Source organism: Lutjanus erythropterus, chromosome 7, assembly GCF_056507025.1.
Source record: "Lutjanus erythropterus isolate fLutEry1 chromosome 7, fLutEry1.hap2, whole genome shotgun sequence".
Lineage (NCBI taxonomy): Eukaryota > Metazoa > Chordata > Actinopteri > Lutjaniformes > Lutjanidae > Lutjanus > Lutjanus erythropterus.
Window position 1 is genome coordinate 29,411,541 of NC_139323.1, and position 26,423 is coordinate 29,437,963.

A 26,423-nucleotide genomic window follows, 5' to 3' on the forward strand; every position below is an offset into this window, starting at 1 on the left:
AGAAGAATATGGAGAGCGATGATACTCAAGAGGAATTATGCAAGAGATCTCAAGGACTAGAAATTGTGTGTCTTTTTTCCTCTTTCTCATCTTCTCTGAGTCTGTAGTTCATTAGCTTCACTTACACTAATACAGTCTGTCTGTTCCATAAAGAACCAAAAATCATTCTCGACAAATCTGGTGTACTCTGCAACGCTTTTCAACATCACACAGACTCAACATAACTTATCTTTCCTTTATCTAGTTTATCTTTAATGCTTTCAGAGGGCTTTTCAGAAAAATCAGTTGGCCGTTTATGTTAGTTAAATACTAAATGATATGGGATTGATTAAAAGGGTCAGGCTACCAGCCCACCAAAGCGTTTGAATCTGGAGGTAGCCACCATAAAATTAAAACGGGGATCAATGGCGTGTCATATCCCTGCTGCTCCGCGGGCTGAACATGTAATTCTAACATTGAGGCTGCAGCCATCTCTCACGTCTGGCCTTCAAGCATCAGGCTCAATAACCCAGCCGCCCATGGCTGCTGTCTGTTGCCACCCATGCTACAGTATTCACAAGCAGAAACAGACATATATTAGTTTGATCTCTGTTTTTGGCTCCTCTACAGAAGTTTGGCCAGTCACATGGTACCCAGGTTGTATGCATATTAGTTTCTTAGGGGTGTTCATTAATTGGAGATAAATAGGTTGGTTAATAGATATTTAAAGTAAGAATTTTAAATTAAAAATCAATTAATTGAAAATAATTTGCAGACCTTAAAAGGAGATGGTTTGTAGACCAATCAAAAACTTGCTTTGAATACCACCTGTTACATGTGAGAGGGGCTTTTGGTAATGTTGCTCAGCTTTACCAGCTTGGTCTCATTCCTAAGTCATCAAATACAGACATTTTGTCACACCCCACGCGATTCATACAGACACATGAGGTACCTCACAGCTGCTGTATGAGATGCGTCAGGCTTCAGCTGTAGTATCAAGACTACAGACTACGGGTCAAAGAAAACACAGGTCTTTCACTCAGGAGACTGGGTTTTGTGAACCATGTGAAATCAAAATGTCAGGATAAACACTAATATTTTTGAGCACTGGTCTCACAGTCCAACAAGCCACTAAGTTTGATGGCCAAAGTTCATTTTTGGTGGCCCATATGTTACTTAACTAAAAACAATACAGAAGAAGGCATTTTAACACAATGTAACACATCCTTCTTTAACTGTGACACTTGTGTTGCCCACTTTTCATGTCTTGTAATGTGGTGTTGAAGGGACTGTTTCCAATGAAAAACGAGCTAGACTTTTCGACTAGCTGATGAAACTGGTGGCACACCCTGCAATATATTACGCTATTAGATGTGTTAGATTCTTGCCACTTATACTCCTGCTTCCATTCGTTCCAAATTTTCATTGCTGTTTTGTTTTTTCATAGACCACCTTTTGTGTTTCTGGTTCTTCTGTAAGGATTGAGTTAGCAGTTTGAGTAAGCTTAGTAAAACCATACTTCTGTGGCCCTGACATATCGATAGCTGGCTGGCAACAATCACTGTTCACTGTTTTTGTAGAACGTTGAACTAAAAGGTGTGAAGGAATCAGGATGTTTGTAGAAATTTAACAATGTGTCAGGAAAGGCTTGCAGAGTGGGACTAAAACTTGTTAGCCACAGGTTAGCCACTGCATGGAATACTTTGTGGCTACAGGCAAGGTAAGGCTCATAACATTATGTGTGTTGCATGACTTGGGTCGTGTGACTTTTTGGTTGCTACTTGCTTCACTTGACACTTACTATAATGTTGGCTACTTATTTCAATCCAAAAAAATCGACCTCCATGCAGTTTTTATGAAAACTCAAAGAAACAACTCATCAAAGAATAGTAATATTAAGAATTTATTTACTTTAGATTTTTTAAAAAAGACATTTAATATAATTTGTTTATTGTGAATTCAAAGTATAATGTATATTACCTTACACACAAACACACACATAAGTGCAGTATTCACTGTCTCAGTGAGTGCAACCACAGGTGGTCAGAGGGCCTTACATGGAGCCTCTAGTCATCTTTTGTCACACTTTCCTTTAAAGAGTTCTGTTGTGGATGAATTCTTGTGAGGTGACAAAGCCAAACACAGTATATTGGCTTCATTTACACCCAGTTCATTCTTAATTGTATGAATAATACTCTGTTGTGCTGTGCACCAGCTAGCAAACATTGCATATTTTTTCTGATTTCCTTTTGTAATTACGTTGTTTTGTAAAATCTTCCCATCATAAGTAATGACTGCAAAAGTGCATTGAAAACAAAGTAAAATGCAGTCACAGTTTTCCATTTTCTCTCTGACATCATTTGTAGCAAACTGTCAAACCTTCCCATCGTAACCACATACAGTAGTTTCACTCATAGTGTGACTGCGAGAGAGGAAGATTGATTGCACCATTTACAATCTATTTCCAGTTAACTGTGTAGTGAATTTCTATAATGATTTCCACAGTGGAAATTCACAAATCAATATTTTGATTTCTGATAATGGTTTAAACACACTATAAATCTTAAAAGAAATACCTCTGTGTAAATGAAGAAAGTGCCCCAGAGAGGTGGTTGTGTTTTCATCATTGAATAGCGCTATTAAGACTCTGATTGGAGGGATGACCTTTGGTGGCCATTATCAACTTGATCTAATAGGCTGTATTTGACAGTGTCAGCTGTGTGAATAGCTGTGATGTTGATGTTGTATGAGAGATGATCGATTCGATGGCACATCTGTCTGGAACAGGTGCTCCTCTGTTGTCTATCTCCTCTCTTTGTCACTGCTTGCTAGCTGCAGCTGGGTTTGGTTCAACCCTCCGCCTGCACTTGGCTTTATCTGCTTTCAATGGCTCGCGATTGCATTGCCAACCAGCCAAAGAGCTAGTCCCTGCCTGCCTATCTGCCTGCCACGTCTTAGCTAGCCAGCCACTGTGCAAAACAAACTAGGGCTGGATGGTAACTCAGTCATCAACCCAATCATCTCTCTGTTTGTAATCATAGTGCAGAGTTCTATTACCAAGATGTTGCAGTTCACTGCTGGCTAAATGACTGGTGAGTTAAAATGTATTAAAATCTAACAGAATGTGAGATCATTAATGCTTCAGAATAGGGCTGACAGTTAATTGAAATATTATTGAAACTGCTGTCTGGCCAAGTGCAACATCCAAATCGCAGAAGCTGCCTTTTTTTGATGAAAGATGAAAGCATATAATGAATTATTGTAGTGCTGCAGAGATGGCCCAGCCTTCAAATCTCATTCTAAAGATTAGGACGGCATGATTTGGTAAAAAAAAAAAAAAAAAAAAAAAAAAAAAAAAAAAAAAAAAAGGTCATATTGCGATTATACTCACTGAAATTGCAATATGCAATAGGAAATATTTCAGTTTTGCATTACAGTTTTCATGTTTATGAAAAACCTATTGAACCTATTGAACCTATTGAAATCATGATGATGTGATATTTATTGAGGCTTGTACCAAATAAAGATGTTTTCACATCTGCTGAACTGTGACAGAAGTTAGTCTCACTGCAACCTGTGGTCAATTCAAAAGTCCATCCCTCTATATTTTTCAAATTATGAAAACTCAATTAACTTGTATATCTCCAAAGGTCTTCATTCAAATACCTAAATCAACACAGATATTCTTTTGATTATCAATATCAAGTGTTTCAGAGTGTGTTCAAATCTGTCAAACAGTGAGTCGGCAGTGACAATGAAATAATGAAAACATTTGAAACACCTGAAATCATCAGAATGATGCCTGACTTTTTTCAGAATTTTATCACCAACATTTTGAGTTTTTTAAGTTTTGCACATTTGATGTCATTGCCTCAACTTGTAAGAAGGTGTGTACTCTAGAAACTACGTCTCCCCAGTGGTGCCCTCCTCTTGCCAACAATGAGGCAACCTCTGCATGACTGTGTATTGTGTTTTCCAATCTGCTTGGACCATGTTTATGGCCGCCTGCAGCTCTATTTTTAATTGCTTTTTCTCAGTGAAAATAATAATTGTGATGAAATTATTATTCCCACTAATTGTGAATCATATCACAACTACAATATCTGTCAAAATAATCACATTTTTTTATTTATGGTATTGTGCAGCCTTACTTCAGAACATAGCAGTTTTGGACAAAAGATTTTTTAAAACATGAAAGAAGATATGATAAAAGAAGATAATGTTGTGAAAAGTTACTACAGATATGAATTTCGTCCCATGCCCAAATACTATATGAGCTAAGTGATGAATATACAATATAGTTCGAGAGAGACATCTGTAACATTGTTTTTTATATTTATATTTTTAGGTTTTTCTGTGTAGATCTCTAGAGTAGCTACATTGAGAGTTGCTTTTTGAGATGTGCATGCATGTAACAGATAGCTAAATGGGTAGATGGTGCTGTTGATTTCACACTTTTATTGTAGAATAATTTTCACAATGTTGTGTTCAAAACTGACAAAAGAGAGCTTAGTACCATGTGTTTTTTTTCTAATAAGTATGAGCATTGATAGAAAGACAGACATGCTTAACTCTTCTTCAACACCTGGAATTCATACACATTCACAGTAAAGTCATTTATCAACATTTATTACATGGCTTCGTTGAATATTCAATTCTGATTGGTCAGTTGCAGCATTATACAGTCTGATTAACAAGCTGCTGCTATGGATGCAGTTTTCATCATAGGCTCTGGAGGGAGAAGTTAAAACATCAAAATTATTTTTCAATCAATAAAATAATTTTAAATCAATATTTTGTGTCAAATTATTGATTTTTTTGATAAGTAGACAGGAAAAAGCAGTGTAATGTACAGTGAGTGGGTCATAATTATGATATAAATCTCTTCAGGGTGATTGGAGTAGAATACAGTACTGTACATCCCTTAAAGAAAAAGTTCACCCAACAATGAGATTTCACTCAGTATCTACTCACCCCTGTGCTGATGTGAGGATGGGTGAAGATCTCCAGTTCACAAAACACTCCTGGAGCTTCAGCGTAAAACAGCGTTGCAGCCAAATCCTGTACAATTAAAGTGAACGGTGGCCAGTTTTAAAATGTTAAAAAATAACACAAATAAAAAACAAAATGTCTTCATACAGCTTGTGTGGTGTAATCCAAGTGTCTGTAAGCCTCAACGTTAAAATTTCACCCAAAAGACGCCATTTACACCATGTTTTTGGCCTAAATGTGAACTGTAGCCTCTCAGACCTGATCTGGGTGCACACACCTGAAGCAGGTACACAAGCTCTCGCCCAAGTGGCGCGGCTGCAGCAAAGAAATTATGTTCCTCTTCTATGTCGAAGTCCTCAGACATTTCTTCTTTGTTGAAAGTTTGCGAAGTCAACGTAACAAGTCACTATTTCTGAGCAGATCTCTCTCTCTCTTGTCTGAGTCGCTTCCAGGTAGCATGTAAACACAGGTGTGAAGGTATCGTGAGATCTCGTATATCTTATGTCGCCCCGCTTGGACGAGAGCCTGTGTACCCGCTTCAGGTGTTTTTTTACATTTTAAAACTGGTCACCATTGTGTTTTGTGAACTTGAGATATTCAACCATCCTCACATCTGCACAGGGGTGAGTAGGTATTGAGTGAAATTTCATTTTTGGGTGAACTATCGCTTTAAACAGGCCTCCTTTTGTGACACCCCCTTGCCTTTTTTTTACTGTCAGTTCTAACCTTAATCTCTTGTGTTGTATATGCTTCTTGAATGTAGAATTCACAGTGTAGATGAGTGAATAGATGAAGCACAACAGTTATATATTTCAGCAAAGCGCCACCATTCCCTAATCAGTCAGAGTAGAGGTCTGCAGAGATTTTTTCCAGGCACCAGTGTGCTGAAATGAGACGCCACTCACCATTAGTCCACTAGCTGCGGAAGCTGTTGGTGAATGAGCTTCAAATGTAAATACGGATCAGTCATCAGCTTATTGTCACACAACAACCTCTTGCAATTTCTTTCTCACTGCTTGTGTGCTGCTGTTGCATGCCGTGTTGTACATGTTGAAAATACCACTTTAAATATGGAATTTTAAACTGAAATGCTGGTCTTGTTTATATTTTGGAGCACCTTGTAGTTTTCTGCAGTGCTATATAAACTAATGATGGCACTTCTGTGGGTAGCTTCAGTGGAGCAGAGCAAAGTGTGTCTGTGTATGTGTGTGGTGCAGGCTGACTAGTGGATTAGCTCTGTCCGATGGCAGAAGGAGAGGGATCTACTTTGACAGTGTGGTAGTTAGCCCATCTGTCTATAATCAGCTGTGTCTGTGTGTGCGTGCTGCTGCTATGGTGCTACTTGCCAACAGGTGGTCAACAGTACCCTGATGCAGAGTTGCGAGGGACTTTGTGCTTCGTGGTCGGCCTAGTTTGCCAGTGAACTTAACTCTTGAACAGCTGCTGGTTCATAAAGAATGTCAGTCCAGCGTTGCTTGATCTTGTTTATTGGGTTAAGCACAGCATTTGGTTAAAATAAGCTGTCAGTTTGTTGTTTTTCTGTGCAGCTTCAACCAGAAGGCTGACACACTCTCTTCTCACATTTCCGTTCATCTTTTTTGCTCTGACAATCATTAATTTGTGCACACACACCACAAGAGTCTCCACTACATGTGTGCATATACATCAGTGATACAGATACAGCCTATATTTAGAATGCTTGTCATGTAATCATCTACTAGCCAGTCATCTTATAGACAGCTTTGAGAATTGGAAGCGGGGAAATAGTTCCCATTGGATTAATTATACTTCCACTGATCATCTGGATCTTTTGCTGTGGATAGTATACTATGTGTCAGATATGGATGGCTGGAAGAACCCCTGTCTGTTGGTCTTTCTGCTGCTCTCTGTGGGGGTTGTTTTGGTTTGAGAGACTTAGCGATGGGATAAATATGTGCAGATACATACAGGGATAAAGCAGGCAGGAGACCACTATGACAGTGAAGCACTATTAGTCGACACTTCACTTTGACTTATTGATTTAACACATTGTCTTTGAAAGCCTCAATTTGAAGTGGAGCTGTGTTGTGTTAAAGCATTGTTTTTTTTTTTCCTGTGATTGCCCGTCTTTCTGTTTGTTTGGTATGTTTTGAGTCCATTGATTGTGAACTTTAAGGAATACAGAAGAAATGATCCACTGTGATTGTGTGATGCAGACTGCTGACTTCTATGCAACGCTAATGTAAGCTGTTTCACTGTCTCTGCAGGGAACCTCGGCCGTGTTGATTACATCAGTGAGTTTGAGTTTGACCTCTTCATCCGGCCTGATACCTGCAACCCTCGCTTCAGAGTCTGGTTCAACTTTACAGTGGAGAACGTCCGTGAGACGCAGGTCAGCATGCTATGGTCTTATGCAGTGTTGCCGTTAATCATAATCATTCTCACCTAGTTCCATGCTATATTCAATAACACAGACACAGATGTATTAAGTCTAATCACAGTTGCCACATCATGATTCATGGGAGAAGTGGACAACACAGTTAAGGAATGCTGTGTTAAATTGTGTTGAATTAACTGTTATGTAGAAGATGTAACTAGTATGAAACAACACCACCAAAGTTGTTTCTCCTTAGGACCGAGGCAGTCTCTACCTCACTTCTTGTCACAGCCTCTGAGCTTGATTCTGCCACTGGCGAGCTCTGAGCTCCGTGATTGGCCAACAGAGGTGGTCACATGCCACAGAGATACACTGTACGTGGGTACAGTGAGGGTGGCTTCAGGGGGGTGGGGGCTTGTTTGACCATTTAAATATAACTTTGCAGGACATGAAGATAAAACTGACAATATTGGCATTTAAGTTTGACTGCTGTAATTTGTGTGCATACAAGCTTGTCAGGCTTAGATTTGACACAAACAAAAAAATGTGATGTAAAGTTTAGAAAGAGACAGCTAAAGACAGATGGAGTAAGATAGAAAGAGGGAGGGAGAAAGAGACTGACATAGAGAGAAAGCAGCAAACCGAGAGTGATATAAAAAAAAGGAAAAAGCACAGAAAAAGGCAGAAAACGTCAAGGATGAATCCACAGCATGCTGTTGCTGTTGTCTTCCTGTAGAGTGTCCAGCCCAGCCTATCTGAGGCTATCAGGCCTATCAGCCCATCTCCCTGCAGTGCTGTAGTCAGCACTAATCACATTTTATGGCTCTGAGATGAATGGGAGGCCTCGGCTTGGAGCCGGATCGATCCCAGGGCCAGATAGACCAGCACCAGCAGCCTGCAGCCCGCGCCAACAGGATATTTGCTGTTGTGGCAAAATGACAGAGAAAGTGTGGGAGAGAGACGGAGAGAAAGTGACTGGGGAGGGAAATACGACACAATAAATGGCAAATGATTGATAAATATCATGTATATGAACACAATATGCGCAGTGGCACATGCGAGGGCAAGCTCACAGGTGACAAAAACAGGTGAACAACCATTTCCATCACACACTTCCACGCTCTCCCTCTATAGGCCCCCTCACAAGCTTCTTTCATAGAAATCTGTTTCTTATCTGTCCAATTTCCTTCTTCAAAGAGGCCTTGTGTGAATTTAATCTACTCCAGTAGAAGGTGTTGTGGTTAAGTGCTGCCTGTGCATTTTGCCAAGGGGTGTGTGTGTGTGTGTTTGTGTGCGTGTGTGTGTATATACAGACGCTGTGATTAGATTGTGTCCGTGTGCCTGGAATCATCAGAATTCACATAAATCTTCAGTTTACATTCTAATGGTTGTAATATTGTTATGATTTGAAACAAAAAATAAAACAGAGAAATTAAACAAAGAATAATAGTATGAGTAAATAAACCAACTAAGTGCAGCTATGTGGGGAGAGGCTGTGCTATAGAGATATCAGTGGGTTCCAGGGGAGAACTGGGCTGTTGGAGTGTTTCATCCAGCTAAGCCTTGCTAACTCTCAGCCTGAGCCAGGGGAATGGGGAACAGTAAAAGCCCGTGATATTGGAAGTGAGATGGCCATTTTGAAGGAATGTAAGCTGGTGAAACAGATTTGGTCTGCCTCAATCAGCTTAGCAGCTTTGTGGAAATTGGCTTCACCGTAGCACCGGTTATGATGGATGGCTGGATGGATGAATGTCTCTTTTTTGTATGTCCTTTCTTTTTTTGTGTTTTTCGAACCACTCACTTACCCCAAAAAGCCCAGACCAATTCTGGTTACATTAGTTGCAATGACCAAGACCGTGTGACATTATTTGAGGTTTTGCTTGGTTTTGCATATTTTCTTTTGGAAAATGGCTTTCAGAAAATACTTGCGCAGGATAATTGGTCTGAATCTCCACTGGGCCACAGGGAGACAAAGATCTGGTGGTTCAGTGCAATTTTGGTGTCTGCTTTGACATTAAAGTGCACCAATCCACCACAGCTGTGCGTTGTACAGGAGGTCTGCACACAACAAAGTCTGTGTTTTTCTCAATTTTAGTGATGATATGATAACATAAAAAAGTTGCTTACTTGGTTGCAGTCTGTAAAATGTTCCACATTAATTTTCACACATTAGGAACAGACAAGACCAGTGCTGGTATGACTTTTACTTAGGTCACAATTCTTGGGCTCCTCATAACCAGTTTAACATTTAACTCAAGCACTTAAGTAAAATTACTGATTGTCTAGTCCAGAGAAAGTGTTGTTACAGTGATAAGTGATTTAATTAATATGCATCACAGCAATCCATAATAGTTAGGTGCAGCCCTAATAGATACATTATCTTCATGTTGAAGTTGAGCCATTGTTAAGTACTAACTCGCATTTTGTGTTACGCAAAGTATTTTAGAGGACCAGGTCTCTGAAAGTGTCTCCTATCTTATTTACTTTGAATCAAATTACAAGAATTCAATAAGATGAGGCCTTTAATAAAAGTTTTGCATCCCATGTCCAGACTGAGGGAATTTCAACTTGACATGTAAGTTCCAGCTACCACTATTTCATTTCATCTCCTGCCTATGTTATGACCAGAAACCAGTGGATGAGTTGATATGACACCCCATTGGGTAAGTTGATATGCCATTCCATTCTGCTGTAGGGGTGTGCTTGATGTCAGGCTCCGTGAAGGGCACGGCTGTGAGCTATTATCATAGGAGCCTTCAGGGAGCCATTCATAGAAGACAGGCAGTAAAACCTTGTGCCGAGCGCCTTCAACTCCTCCAACTGCTGCAGGGGTGATTTGTAAGCCTCACTTGTCCAGGGAAAGCACAGCGCAGGGCGGTTACTCTCCATAATCAGGAAAGAGGACGAACTGAAGCAGAATAGGCCATGTGTTACCTAGAATCCCTGAGGAGCTATCATCACTTTACTGTTTCAGACAATGCTCACCTATTTAAATTCATCATCAGTGATGTTATGCAATTTGTCATGGGGCATAACTTGGATGGCACATTAAGTTAAACATTAAATAGGATGTTTAAACCATCACGGAACCATTGTGGATCATGTCTTGGTGACGCTTCTCAACCATTCTCACTTTTCTGCAGCTACTGTTTTCACAAAATGTGATTGGGCAAGAATCAACTCTATGAATGAATACAATATCTCGGATATCACATGTCACAATGCCTAATTGGGTTTAAAAGGCCTTCAAACATCCTCTACAATGTGTCATTTTCTAAATGTGTAATTTACTTATCAGTTTGAAAGATACATCATTAATATTCTGACATCTTGTGCGAAAGCATAGGGGGGAAAGTAAAGTAGAATGACTGAGAGATAGACAGAGAGATAGGAAGAAAGCAGGGTAATGGATGTGATGCACATCGATTTTTTTTTTCATCCAGAAGACACAGAAACAGGAAGAGAGGGTTTAGGTGGAAGAGGAGGGGCATTGGTGTATTTACGATAAATGACAAGTTCATGTAAGCAATACATTTACCTCCCATCTTATATAGAGCATTTTGGCAGCAGTTCTGGGAAGTCAGCTGCTGGTTGTGGTGCGTAACATCAATGCCAGCCTGTATAATGGAGCTCGTTGCTTCATCAGCTCTGGACAATGTTCAGGGGTAGAGTGCCTGTCTCGGCCATGTCTGTGTAGATCAACACATTGAACTTCACCCCTGCTCCTCCCGCTCTTCTAAGGTTTGCAGAAGTGTGTAGGGAGACTCCACTCCTCCCATGTCTATTCCACCTCTGTCTCATCCTTTCTTCCCTCTGTGCTTCTTGCATCTCTCTACCGACATGTCTGTGTGGTGATGTCCTTCAGCGGTGACGGAGGGAGGAGAGGACGGGCAGGTCTCTAGCGAGCAGCATGGGACAAACGTGGGCTAATCATTGCTGGCGTAGCGTGGCCGTGAGCATGCCCTGCAGACAGCTGGTTGGTGGTGGTTTTCTTGTTGCAGGACCACACTGGGTCTGCCTATGGGAAGGCTTGCTGGATATATAGATCTGGAGACAAAACAAGTGAAAGGCAAACATGAATCACCTCAGAGTATTATAACACCACATAACAAAACAAAAATGTTTGCTGTGTTGTTGGATGCCAGAATCAAAGTAGTAATGTCTCAAAATAATTTTTATCACATACTAGCTACCACTGCCAGTCAAAAGCAACAAAGACAATTATGGTTAAAAGCAGTGGCGGCTGGTGAATTTTTCTCCAGATACTGACAATAAAGCAAATGTAGTATGACTCAGCTGAATGAAGATTTGTTATAATGAAACATGCTTAGTTAGTATAAGGTTAAGATTCTTCAATCAGTGCAAATTCTAATTACTTTTTATTCTACAATTTCTTAGTGTGAAAGATAAAAATAAGCAAAAAGTACCTCAATAAATGTGAAAGAAATCTGACAACACACACAAAATAGCAGAAATTTATGAACAAATTAAAACACAACAGAGAATAAAATGTGAGAAGAAAATCAATAAAGATATAGTATTACATTTGAAATACCAAGTGTCATCGAAAAACTAAGTGAACAGGCCACAGGTGACTTTGCCACCTTGTAGTTTAAACTTAAATTTGGGCCTTCTCTCCATGAGAGATCTACATTTGTCACTGACTCTATGGATAAATGTCTTTGACAAGTTTATAGCAGGCCTGCTTTAAGGAGTGGTGCCCACTTTCTGCACAATACAAACATTGTAAAAGACCAACACCGCACATTTAGCTTCAGTGAGGGCATGTAACTTCATACATGTACTCAAGTACCATACTCGCTTACAAATTGTACTTGGAGGTATTTTATGCTACTTTACACTGTATACTGTAGTTACTCATTTCTGAGCATTTTACTGCACAATGAGTAAGAAAGTACATTTCGCTGAAAATACTTACATACTTTCATTCGAGTAATGTTTTGAATGCAGGACTTTTAGTACTTAGGTTAGGTGTTAGTACTTTCTTTGAAGTAAAGGATGTGATTATTTCTTCCACCACTGCTCACCTCTGTGGCTGCCCTCTGAAGATCACCTGGTCCCACTGTGCAGACGGTTCTTGCCCGACTGCAGCTCCGTTCTCCTCAGAGAGTATGTTATCTTCTCTGATTATTGCTGAATGATTATGACTGATCAGGTCCAGGTTCTATAATGTTCTCCTCTCAAAAGACAGGAATTTTAGCACTTGACAGAATTTTCTGTCTCCATTCTAGCTAGTTGAGTTACAGGGTACAAGTAATGTGCACCCCAGAAAGCTCCTATGTCTTGTATTGAGAGGATTGAACTGTGTATGTACAATTTATAGCGAGTCAGTGGGCAAAGACTTTGCATCCCACACCAGATATACATCACCTAGTTTTAAGGTACATTTTATTTTAGATTATTAACTACACAATATTTACCTTGCTCCTTTAAAAATATACAATATATATTTTGAAGTTACTAAGTAAGTAAGTCAGTGACATTATAGGATGGGGTTAGAGGTAGGGCGGCACCCTAGCACCCTCTATTGACCGTCTGCCACTGGTTAAAAGTTGTAAATTGGAGACTGGGAGATTTGTAGTAGCTTGACCAATATAAACAAAATAAAAAAAAATCTTCCCTTATATATAACCAGGTGTTAACCACAGTGGTGCCACATACTAAAACATAATTTGAACAACGCATACAAATGTTGTTTTCATGAGTTTTGCAAATCTTGGGTTGCCCTCCAGACACGACCCTGTGGGTGTGTTCTGTGCCGCTGAGTGCGTCGGCCAGACTGATCCCATTTGTTAGCTTTTCAAGTAACACTCACGGTCCTGGAGAGAGAGTGGCCGAACATATTCAGAGGAGCTCATATTTTCTTCATTCATTGTTAGTAAACAAAACTTGCAATTATTTTGCCTCCACATCAACTTCACTCACAATGTTTCTGAACAGAAAAAATGGTCTAGAGCTCTAGAATTAGACTCCCACTCATCTATAGGCACTTATCAGGTCTACCCATACTGTCAACAACATACACACTTTCGAACTTGGACACACACAAACTTACTTACATGCTTCTCAACAGGTCTGCTTGTCTCCTTGCCCTCTCTGTTTTAAAGACTCTACACACAGGCTGGCCATGTCACTTTTAGTCCTTTGCATTGCCTTTTCTTTTCCCTCTGCCTCTGCACCATATGGCACAAGGTAGATAGGCATGTATGCTTTGCTTGTGGTCTTCTTCTTCTTTGGAAGTTCATTTTTTAAGCTTCCCCTCTCTACAGCTCTCCAAAGGAGAGACATTGGCTTCTGTGTGACTCTGCCAAAGGGATTATTTCACTTCAAACACACCACATAGGCCCAGAAAGTTTAGGATCCTAGTTTCAAACCCCCAGAAAGAAGTTGTGGAAAGACTTGTGTGGCATTTGAAAGGCTTACGAGACATCAGACAGTTGTGTCAGGGAGCGTAGGGTATCATGAGTGACCTTGTTCTGTTAAGGCGAACTAAGGCATCCTTCCATATTGTCAAGGCTGATGCTCCCCAGATCACTTCATAATGACATGGACAAAAGGATATGACAACAGCACAGAATGAATTTTCAAATTGTCTCCCTGATAGCAAAATGAGTTTTCCCTGGGTTATCTCCACTGACGCAAGGTTCCTTATCAAAATTCATTGCCTTATTTTTAGCTTGATTCACTTTAAAAAAGGAGGCACAGAGCTTAAGGGCATGTTTTGAAATAAAGCAGGCACACTTTTTATTACTCATTTGGATTCACTTTATTCAAACAGCAGAGACTCTTAGCTCACAGTTTCCAGGGACTTGTAGGGTTAAAAATACACTATATGTGCCAAGAGTTTTTCGTCTTAGTCTGTCACAATTGTGTCTTACAGTACTCTTGTGACAAAATGCTAAAGTAAAAACAATATAGTTGAGTCAGTGTATGAATGTTTTAGATGTCTTTTTGTTTTGTTTTTGATATGTCATGGAACAGCTTGTAGTTTTGGCATGTTTGGCTTGGGAACATCTGTAGATGGGTTGGTGTGTGTGGCCATTGAGACAGTAATCAGTGGTCCATCCATTCAGAGCCCAGCAGTATGGCAGAGTGAGATGCTGCTAAAGTGGACTCTAGATGGTAATTTCGTGAATCAAGGCGCAGAGTGCAAAGAGCAGTCAAGTGTGCAAAGAGAGTTGGCGAACTTTTGGCATTTTTGTGCCTGTAGGTGCATAACGCACCCTGGGGCACATAGGAGAGCATGGATTAGAAAAAATCTGTTTTAAAAATGTGGTCTAGTGCAGATTGTTTCATTTTACTTGTTTTTATGATCAGTAAAGATGGCACGGAAATCCAGTCAATCCACTGTGAAACTGCAATCCATCGCTAGATAGGCAGTGACACTCTGCTTACTGGGTCTCTTTGACCACTACAGTTCATGATCGCTCACCAAAATACCAAACAAGTAAAAAGGAAGAAAAAAAAAAACACTGCTCTTAACTGATATAAACTATGCTCTACACCATATGCCTGAATGAAAATGGAGCTGTCTATCCATGTCTCTAGTCCTTATCACAGCACCTGCTCAGATTAGATTAATGCATAAACATACACTTAAAGGCACCTAATAAATTAACCTCCAATAGTTACACACAAACAAGTGCAAACATTCCCTCATGCATAAAACACTGAAAATCCTACATACAGCTAATTCATGCAGTAAAATAAAGGGCCCAAATGCCTTGCAGTTTAAAAAGCTGTGTGTCTTTTGATAGTTTTGACTTGGAGGCTGGTGGTGGCAGGGGGCCAGCAGGCCTCTGCAGTCCCTGAATAGAGAGAGCAGGGTTGCAAGCCACAGCCTGATATAAAAGAAATGGGTTAGGACAATGAATAAAGGTAGAAGAGAAGGGAGGGAGAGAGAAAGAGAAAAAAGAGGAGTGAGGTGCTTGTTTTCCTTTCTTTTTTTTAAAAGAAATCTGTGGCTGAAAGAGTATGTTTGAATATGAACAAAATTGTTTTTCCCCCAACATTTATTTTACCCGTAAAACTTGTAGATATAAATCAGGGGTTACCACACTTTTTCGGCTCAAGACCTAAAAGAGAAATTTGTTGTTGTTCCAAGAACTAAACCTACAAAAGTACATCATGAATCTGCATTTATTAATTACTAATAAAGAACACAAGAAAACATTTAGTTAAAATTAATAAGAAATGTGTTTATTTCATTAGAAAAGTACATCACAGCAATAATAAAATTTGCTGAGTGTAATGTTAAGTTTCTCACCACTTCATAACAAACTTGCACTGTCATGCTGGAGGGCTTTTAGTTTGAAATGGATACAAGAAGTGTTGAGTTTGTGTTAACAGCGTAATTCAGTAACTTAAAAGGACAAACGAGAGCAGATCAAAATCAGGCTTCATACTAAAATATTGTAGGGATGCCCACATTTCCCATCATGCCTGGACTGAGTAGTTTGTAAAATTTGCAGTTTTATGTTCCAGAATGCAAATGTTACTTTTCTGTTAGTGTTTGCACCGGTTCAGAACATGGTGGTTTATGTTGGTAGCCTAATTGTCATTTTTGTGCTGGTTTAAAGTTTTTAACCGTTGGTGAGGTGGTTGTTACATTTCTTGACATCAGCTGTATTTTTCCACTTTGTTCTAAAGTTCTTGTTCCCTGTGTTGAATGTTATTAAAGGATGACATCACTGAGAGCTGCCTGCTGTTCTTTAGTCTGTGCTGCATGTCACTATTTGTGGAAACGTGGTATGCATTTTTACTCAATAAACCCAATGAACCCAATAAAAAATGGTCCACTAACCATGTTGGGTCCTGACCCTAAATTTTGGAAACACTAATGTAAATGGATAATGCTACAAATATTTTACACAATTTTTATTGTTCATTAATTTAATATTACTTATTTAAATTGATTGATGGCCATGTGTAACATGCTGCAATTAATTTAGATCGACCTAAATAATTTCTTTTTTAAATATCTAACCTGCCAACCGATCATTCATTCGTCACAGCATTACCCATCAGGTCATCAGAGGACCAAGGATGTTAGCACTGAAGAAAAAGAAAAGAAACCAGGCAAGAAGAAGAAAGTGGTGAACAGCAGGGGGGAAAGGAGAACAGTATTGTGCCGAGGTTTCAGAGGGAGGCATGGTATGGTGGCTCGGTAAGGGCCTTGTGGAGCTGCTGTGCATCTGCATGAAATGATGAGCCTGGTGTCAGGACATGGATCATCCTTTTACACCGAGTAATGAATACAGATTGCACACCGGATAGAGAGGCTCTGCAATCTGCTGCACCACAAATGAAACAACTGCCGTTCTAATCAAATAGTCTTTTCATGCCAGCGCAGCCCTCAACTTGGGCTAAATTCAATTCCAGATTCACAGATTTGTGGGTTGGGGGTTGGAGAGACGCAGGAGGCATGGGGGAGTTATAAATGTTGTAATTAGAGTATTGTTTAATGTGTATGTGTGTAGATGCGTGTGATGTGTGTGTATGCTGGGGTGGGGGGCTCCCTGGCATCATGTTGTCGTTAACCACTTGGTTATTTTAGATAGCAGTCGGAGGAATGGGTCCAATCACAGCAAACGCACACACACACAAACACGCACTCAAATGCACACATTTAGCTAATTATGCCAACTAGTGGCTTGGGAGAACACGTTCTCTGTATTCTGTATTTAGGGAACAGCGAGGAGCTTTGAAGGAGAGCCGCAGTGCCTCTTTGATGCTGCTTTTGTTTTTTGTTTGTGTGGTTTAATAATTTAATCAAGCCAAACGTCCTCCTTCTCTCTGTAACTGTCTGTTGGTGGAGGCTAATTACTCTGCAGATTGTTCTCCTGGTGCTAGAGATGAGAGTTTAGATCCAGAGGGGGGGAGGGGGTGCTGATGGTTGTAATTTAACAGTGTGCTGATGGGCTAAGCTGTCTGTCGACTGCTGTTTTATTGTTTTGGGAGGCTGCTGACGAGCGACTATTCTAATATGCACCATCTGATGAGAATGCCTGCAATGTTGTAGTGTATTGTCTTTTTTTATCTATCTATCTATCTATCTATCTATCTATCTATCTATCTATCTATCTATCTATCTATCTATCTATCTATCTATCTATCTATCTATCTATCTATCTATCTATCTATCTATCTATCTATCTATCTAATTTAGGGCTGCACAATGTATCAATATTATATCAAAAATTTGTATAGACTAGAGAGAGACTAGATTTCGATATTGCTATATTGTGATATGGCATAAGCGTTTTCTTTTCCTGGTTTTAAAGGCTTCGTGAGAGTGAAGTGATGTATTTTGCTGAACTTATCGGTCTGTTCTTTACCCACTCATTATATCCACATAACTGATGATTATTTGAAATAAATAAATAAATAAAAATGTTAATTTTGTGAAAACACCAGTGGTCACAGTATCGACATCCAGGTATTTGGTCAAAACATATCAGGATATTTAATTCTGTCCATGTTGCCCAGCCCTAGCTTGCACTGTTAGTGGTGACTTTTTATGATATATTTTTTAAAGAAAAATGTGTATATTGAGATATATATCGTATATCACAGCATAGCCTAAAAATATTGAGATAGTATCAGCCATCTCAATCAACCCTAACCATATTATACATTTGCTATTTTAATCATTTTTTCAGTCTACTTGGCTAATTTTTTTGAAGTTTTAACATTCTCTAAACTGTAAATGCTATTGGCACAACTGTTTCTTTGGACGTCACAACTTGATTACATGTCTGCGAAAGATAATATCTTGCCCAAACATTTCAATTTATGCATTAAAAAAGTTATTGTGTCAGTAAATTGGCCAGTGAAAACTTGTTTTGTCATTGTATGAACCATGCTGGTCAACAACTTCAGATGTTTTTTCATCATGACACAGTCAAGCCTGGAAACGTTTCTGATAAACAAATCACTATTTTGTTCTGCTTTGTTTGTTGACACTGACTGCTTACTCTGCTATACAAGAATGTCAGGATTATCTGAATGCTATAGTGTATTGAATTGAGTTTTTAGATTCAATTGTCAACAGTTAATGAAAGTTTGCTGGGAAAAGTCAATACTGTACAGTACTGTGTAGTACACATAATGGACATGCAGATTTGTATGTGTACAGCAAATTTCTGTGTGTAGCAATGTGTTACATGTACTGCATGTACTACTAACAGAAAAAGTACCTCTGAACTTTCATATAAAGTCATGTACAGTGATTGAAAATAAAATGACATCCATTCAAGAAACAAGTATGGTAGTTCAACACAAAACAACACATTTCATATTATAGATATTCATGAAATATACATACATGTCTGACAGATTTTGATAACTGCATTGATCATTTCACATTTGATGGCTTAAATGATGAAACAGTGTTTTGAAATCGTGAAGAGTTTGACAATTACAGTGAGATTTAACTCATCAGCTTTGATCAGCAAGCAAGTGGTTGTTGTGTAAAGTCTAGACAATTGTACTTTTGCACACATGGGACAAAACACATGCAATTTGCATGAATGAATTATAAAGTCAAATCTATTGTGATGTTATTGTTCAGAGATTTTAACTTATTGTTTTGGAAGGAAAAAATCTAATTCAAGAATTGAGAGAAAGTGAAGTGAAGAAAAACTGCATTAATACATAACAGCATTTTCAGAAATATGTGTGATTGCTAAGCGCAACAATTTATAGCTTGCAAAGTTTTAAAACTATGAGTGCAACATTTAAAGAGGAGTATTTAAGTTCACTGGCAGAAAACAAATATAGAGTGAGATTAGATAAGATGAGTGGTAGCAGGTTTTATTATTATTATACAAATAGACCATGGTAGTGAGAAAGAAACACCCATTAAACTGGTGAAATTCTCTTTGATTTATTGCTATTGATAACATAGCCTCTAAATCTTCACAGAATGCAATATGAGCTGTATTTGCCATAGCCTATGGTTGATACTCCTCTTCAGTAAATTTAGAATACAGTCTACCTTTCTCATTTGCTGGCAGTGTTTGTGGCATCTCAGCACCTACAGTAGCATTCAGGCTAGAGGTTTTCAGATCCATTCCAGCTCACTGTACAGTGACTGACGCACCACATCAGTGAAAAGATCAGAGCTTCAGCTTTCACTTAATGTTCGTATCGTGCTTCTACAAGATCCCTTTCTGTTACAAATAAAAAATTGATAAGACGTGATATACACCAGGGATCATAGTGTAGTTACTGTTCAACCCGAATAAACCACATCTTCGACTATGTCTGTGATCTTTGTCTCACTGAAAGCTGAGCTTCTTTCTGTATGTAACAAATCCTTCAACATGGCCCATTCCAATTCCTTGTTGCTGTCTTTTGCCAGCAATAACAACAACTGACCGTTCTGCCGTAGTCTTAAAGATTTCACCCTCCATCTAGAGCTAGGCCAAACCGTGTAACCGATTGGATTTCAATGCTGCTGGCTCTAATTAGTGCTCATGTAATCAAATCAACAGACAGACTAGATTAGTATGTACAACTCTACTGTATAATGTTTCACACACTACAGTGAATGAATACATCCTTGTCAGAAATGAATTGAGCATGTCTTTGGAAGTCATCATTGAGAGTTACGGTATTTGGGCCCTAGGGGTGTCGTGATATACGACGACAACCGTGATATTTAAAAATGAAATATTCATATTGTGTTAATTATATATGATAATATGTAATAGATGTCATTGATTAAGAAAATCCATCGATTTGTACATTGTGCATCGACGTCACTATGAACTGCTACGCCTGGTTAGAGCATGGATTCACCAGGAGAACAAGCGGCAAAGAGCAAGACTCACTGTGATCATCTAAAGTGCGAAAGTATTTTAGACAGAGATGCAACAGTTTGGCTCTTTAGCTCCACAAACTGGACATGACTTATCTCATCAAATTGCTCTGCACAAGTTCTGGAAGTGAAGTACTGAGTGACCTGTCCTCCTCCTCCTGCCGCAGCAGTAGCATCGCCCCATTTACTTTCTGTCAGCGCTCAAACATGATATATGAGGATTGTCAACATGTGTAACATGTTTCTGTTAGGAGAAGCGATAGTTCACCCAAAAATGAAATTTCACTCAATATCTACTCACCCCTGTGCTGATGTGAGGATGGGTGAAGATCTCCAGTTCACAAAACACTCCTGGAGCTTCAGCGGAAAACAGCGTTGCAGCCAAATTCAGTACAATTGAAGTGAACGGTGACCAGTTTTAAAATGTTAATAAAGACCAGAAAAAAACCCACAAAATGTCTCCATACTGCTCGTGTGGTGTAATCCAAGTGTCCATAAGCTGTGACATTAAAATTTGACCCACAAAGACGTCATTTACACCATATTTTTAGCCTAAATGTCAGCTGTAGCTTCTGAGACCTGAAACACGTGCACATGCCTGAAGTAGGTACACAAGCTCTCGCCCATTTTCTTCTTTGTTGAAAGTTTGCAAAGTCAGCTGTGCGTGTAACAAGTCACTATTTCTGAGCAGACCTCTCTCTGTTGTCTGAGTCACTTCCAGGTAGCATGTAAACACAGGTGTGAAGGTATCACGAGATCTCATATATCTTGTGTCGCCCCGCTTGGGCGAGAGCCTGTGTACCCGCTTCAGGCATGTCCATGCGGATCAGGTCTGAGAGGCTACAGTTTACATTTAGGCTAAAAACATGGTTTAAAATATGCCACTAGTATCATTATTCTACTGTTCTTTATGTGTCTATTTTTCAGGATTATGATTGTAAATTAATAATTAACTGAAAAAATAATAAATAGATTAATCGGTTATAATAATCGTTAGGTGCAGCCCTAAAATAAACCTGCGCCTCTTGAATCATTTCCTATTCTCTCTATTCTAAGCCTTGTCTACCTCCCCGAATGCCACCAACACACACTGTTTTCACTATCCATTACTTGTAAATGGACTTTTTGTACAGTTTTGTACAGTTACTCTCTCCACTTCCACAGACTTGTTGTTTAAGTGTAATTCATTTGCCAAAAAATAGAAAAAGATAAAAAAATTTTTTTTTAATTATTTTCATTATTATTGCTATTAATGCTTATACGTGTTGCTGTACTGAAACCAAAAGCTATTTTTTTGTTGTAAATATATTAGAAATGGTGTATCTGTCTGGTGTTGCTGTTAGTGTGGTTATTGTTTTTGAATGTGTGAGGCCAGAAGCCAAGAAGCAGGGAGTGGTGAAGTGTTGGCTGTTGAGAAATGCTTCAGTGCTGATTTGATGTTGCGGTTTTTTGGAGGGAGACACTTTCAGACTGTGCTCACACCCCATGTGGTTAGGTCAAGCCAGTTGGGCTAATTTACTCTATGCGCTGTCAGTGACACTGGGTGGGGGGCTAGCTGCTGGTGGCATGCCGGCCCAAGGAGCATGCTGTGAGGAGAGACATTTATAGCCTCTCTAGCAGCAAGTGCGTACATGCTCAGTCACTAATACACTCATATAGTATGATATAATGTGTTGGCCTTGGAACTAGAGTACAGTATGTGTGTGTGCGTGTGTGTGTGATGGGCTGTGGCTCATGCAGAGCTCTATCTCCTGACAGCACCTGGGGTAGGTGGTGTCAGCACTGTGCACCACCATAAATCAAGACTGTGGTCTCCAATGTGTGTGTGTGTGTTCTGTCCATCTTTGGTGCCTGCAGGTAGATATTCAGAGGCTGAATTTCAATAAAACAAAACAGCGATTATTCAGGCTGGTTGGCTCAAGTGTGTGTGTGTGTATATATATATGTTTGTGTATTTGTGCGTGTGCATGTGTGTGGGTGTGCGTGTCTGTGTGTGTCAGAGCCTCAGGGGGATCCAACTTCCTGTTCTGTGATTCCTTGGTCACATCTGCTATGAATGTTTCATGTCTCACTGGTGGTAACCTTCTCCAGCACACACACACACACACACACACACACACACACACACACACACACACACAGACTCATACACAATAACATCAGTATCCTGCAAAGTGAAAAATGTCCACCATTAGAGATGAGTTTAGAATTCCATTTACTGTGACATTGTTCATCCTCAGAATTATTATTTTTGTCAGTACAAATACATTTTGTTCATTCAGCTGTAATTAACCATCAAGATTTGCTCCAACATTCAAGCAGCATTGCTTCTGCATTTAAGTAAGTGCACAAATATGGTAAACCAAAAACTTAATATGGGCAGCCTGATTCAGAAGAGGTTGGTCAAATAAAAATCACATGATTGCATTTTTGATATCCATGTTGCAGCCCCGTCTCACATTTCTAAGTAGGTGATAGAAACGCCAGTCCACTAGGGCATATCTTGTCAGTGTCACATTTTGCCTCACCTAGGCATGAACAAGAGCATGTGAATCGAAAGGTGCGGTAGCAGCAGGGGCCAATAATAACGGGAACAACAAGTGAGCGTAGTATTAAGAACGAGAAAGGCGTTTGAGACCAATAGAGGGTGTGTATGTGTTGTCATAGTATGCGCAAGTCACTGCGTGCACCCACTGAGTGACAAGACGACAACTCAGTGGCAGCTGTATTGAATTGTTGAATGCCACAAAAACACACAAAAAGACATCAAAAATGGGAAAGAGGTTTTGTGTGATTGCCTGTACAAATAGATTCAACAAGAAATCAGAGCGATCTTTTCACAGACCTGTGAGAGCTAAAGAAAAGAGAAGCAAATGGATGGCTGCAGTTCACAGAAACAACAGAAATCCAGGCACTAAACTTGGGTTTGTGGTCAGATCAGGCATGTTGGATATTTGTGTAAAGTCATACTTTAAGTTATTTACTGTATTGACTATAGTTACTCATCAATTAAATATGTAGCTACGTTGATTTATATTCAGTGTGACTGAGCTGTATGATCTACAACAGCTGCTATGCATTGCATCGCATGTCCTCACTCTGGGCGTAACTGCAAACATGAACACTGCTGCATGCGAACATATCTCTCTAATAATGATAATGAACTAACAGTATCTGTGCAGACCTGTCCATATACAACCAGAATATCCTTTGGTGTCCTTGTCACTTAAATTTTTCTTAAAAAAATCCAGCCTTGAAGTAGGCCTCAGGCTTTGCTTTGTGTATTTGCGTTGAAATCAGATACATATAAATGTCAGGAAATCTGATTCCCTGTGAAAGGTCCTTCTTTGGTAAGTTATAAGCCTCAGTGTCATGTAGATTGTTGTTTGCTGTACAACCAGTTTTGCAGTTTCCCTACTAAAGGCAGTAATATTGCAGGATGGTTTTCCACTGGGTCCGACTGTGGAGACATGTTCTGGTGGGAACACCCTCTAGTCAGTGTTGATTGTTTTAAGGAAGTAGATATTTTAACCCAAACTATGTTTTCCTAAACCTAACCAAGTAGTTTTGGTACCAAAACCAAACAAAACTATGACCATGATCGAAAATGTTTTTCAGCAAGCTTTATTTTGAAAGTCTAATGGGACGTTGCATATGTATTAGTGCTAACTTGACCACAGAATGAGAAAATGTGTGGGCCCTACTTTTGATGCGTAGGCGAGGCATAACGTGGCACTGTCACAGTTGACCACGAGTGGGTCTGTTACACAGTTGTAAGTCAACATGCCATGTTGACTTGTGCATGGGCTGGAAAATTAAAAAGGCAGATATAAACTACATGTAAAACGTCAGTAGGTCCATGTGGGTACCCCCTGGCCAGCTGGGAATATCTGGGGCCGCTCTTGAACCTAGTCAGAGTGGGCTGGGGATCAGTTATTTTGATACCAAAACTGCCCTGCCATGCCTGATCTGTATTGACACTCCTCTCGGTGAAGGGCTTCCCACACTTTTCAGTAAAAGCAATTTCATAGCAAGGCTAAATATTACCAAGCAGAAGCAGGTGGAATAAAATCAACTTTTCCCAACAAAGGATAAAGTGCCATTTTTCTGGTGCAAGGTTGATCTGAAACAGGGCCCCATATGCTAAATTTTATACTGTGCAGTAAATGCTCAGCTTTGCTCTCCTCTTATGGAGGACTATCCCTGTCAAAGATGCCCAGACAATTTAAGCAAAGTAAACTTTATAGGGAATCTCTCTAAAACACGACTCAGATTGGGGATCACAGTGTGATAGAGACACCTTACCGCTTTGTTCAGCCTGCATGTGTGATATCTTCGCCATGGCAGCAGCTCTGCTCGTGAGTTTTTGAGAGTAAACAGATGTTGTTTGTCTTTCTGATGTCGAGATTTAGCATCTCCAGGGATGCAGCGGACCTGTGCTTTCCTGTAAGCTCACAAAGGAATCAGAGATGGAAATAGCTCAAACAGATGAACACTGTTTCACAACAAAAGTGAGACTAGACTTTTACACCACAGTGCTTGTGGACAATATGGTCTTGTGGTTGTATGTCTTGTTGAAATAAAATACATATGGTTGAAAGGATGGTCTCTCCTCTTGAGTGGGAGGTAGACATAATTTTCATATGCATTCTATTCTCTGTTTGCAGATATTCAAAACATGTTTTTTTAAATTTACCCTTCTGATTTTTTTTTTTAACTCCCTGACACTCTGTGAAATCCGATTTAAGGACTGAAAATTGAACAATAAATTGCACGAGTTTCTTCAAAAGCCCTTGAAATTAATACAAGATAAACAAATAATTCATTTAACATTTTAATATCAGCCATTTTGCCGTGATTGCTAAACTGGCTAAGGTATTAATAGACTCTAATGAATAGCAAATATATTGTTTGAGGGTAAACCCACCCATAGCACGGAAGCTCAGTATGTAAATATGGTTTAATATGATGAATTTGATTATTCCTCCTGATACAACGGGGACGCCTGTATAGATGATAGCTGGAGAGATGCATAAATAGCGAGAAACGGCGCGTTCCCGTCCACTTTAATTGTCCTATCATCGGTAGCCAACATAGAACACTGACAGCCTATGTGTGCTGTCAAACCCCGAATCCCGGAGGAGAAGCTCGGCTCTGTGGCTACTGGATCTGGCAAGTATACATCAGTACACTCAAATGAAAAGCCTGAACTGTCGAGGACCAAAGGAACGAGGAAAGAAAATGAAATGGGGGAAGACATAGATAAAAAAGACAGAGAGGAGTGGAAGTTTTGTGTATAATGAGCAGTTGGAATGTGAGGATTGCTGAATTAATCAGACTGCGAGAGCTCATACAAAGTAGGCAGAATGCTTTTCATGTGACAAATGTGTAATTAAGAATGATTTTATAACCCCCCCTCCGCATACACACACCCCTTGATGGACTAGAGGTGGGTGGGAGGAACAAAGCATTTTCGTGCTTCCTGGCATATGTGTGTGAGTGTGTGCGTGTGTGTTTTGAGAGAGTGTGTGTACAAGTATGAGAGTGAGATGAGATGGAGGCTTTAATTACAGTCCTATTAGAATAACACCAGCCCCCATCGCTCACTGATACTGAGTGATAGGATGGGATGTTTTCATTTTGGCGTCTAGCCTTTTTTGTCTTTTAGATTTGACACCATATTTTTTCAGCCAGAACATGTGGAACATTTGAAAGATTGTTTTTTCAGCCCACACAAGATATTTATTTTGACTCCTCATTTTATCAGCAGCAGCAGAGATGGGTGATCATGGCTTTGGAAAGCCTGCCTACAAATTTAGTTTTACTCACTGTGGTCTGGCAAGGTTCAGTTGGCATTTCTTCTGATTTCAAGAATAGGAGAGGGGTGTGTGGGCCAAAATAACTTTGCAGGCAGCTGCATCATCACCGTTACGGCCCACTGTTTTGGTTATTTTTTTTCCCCCACCGAAAAATACAGAGAGCGGCCAGATCATTTTGAACTATTTTTCATACAGTTTTTATGTTGCAGCTCATGCTTTGCTATAAACAAGTTCCTATTGCAGTGAGGGCAGCATAGAAGAGTGATGCTCAAGTTAAGGCCCACCGGCCAGATTTGGCCTGCAGTAGGGTGCTGGGTGGCCCGCCAACCATTTTCTATTTGACAATGAAAATAAATTGATTCACACTGGAACATTTTTTGTTTATACCTCTAAGTAAATGTTCAATAATGTTCCTTGGCTGTTGCGTGGGATG

The 26,423-nt window shown here is 39.6% G+C and overlaps 1 protein-coding gene across 3 annotated transcripts in view; it reads left to right on the plus strand.

The window, feature by feature from the left end:
- The window catches only part of agbl4 (AGBL carboxypeptidase 4), a 543,878-nt gene that overhangs the window by 199,980 nt on the left and 317,475 nt on the right, over positions 1-26,423 (plus strand). For all 3 annotated transcript variants that reach the window (XM_084722272.1, XM_084722271.1, XM_084722273.1), the window contains one exon: positions 7,218-7,342. In XM_084722272.1, the coding sequence (XP_084578398.1) occupies positions 7,218-7,342 (125 nt within the window). The remainder of the gene's footprint in view (positions 1-7,217; positions 7,343-26,423) is intronic.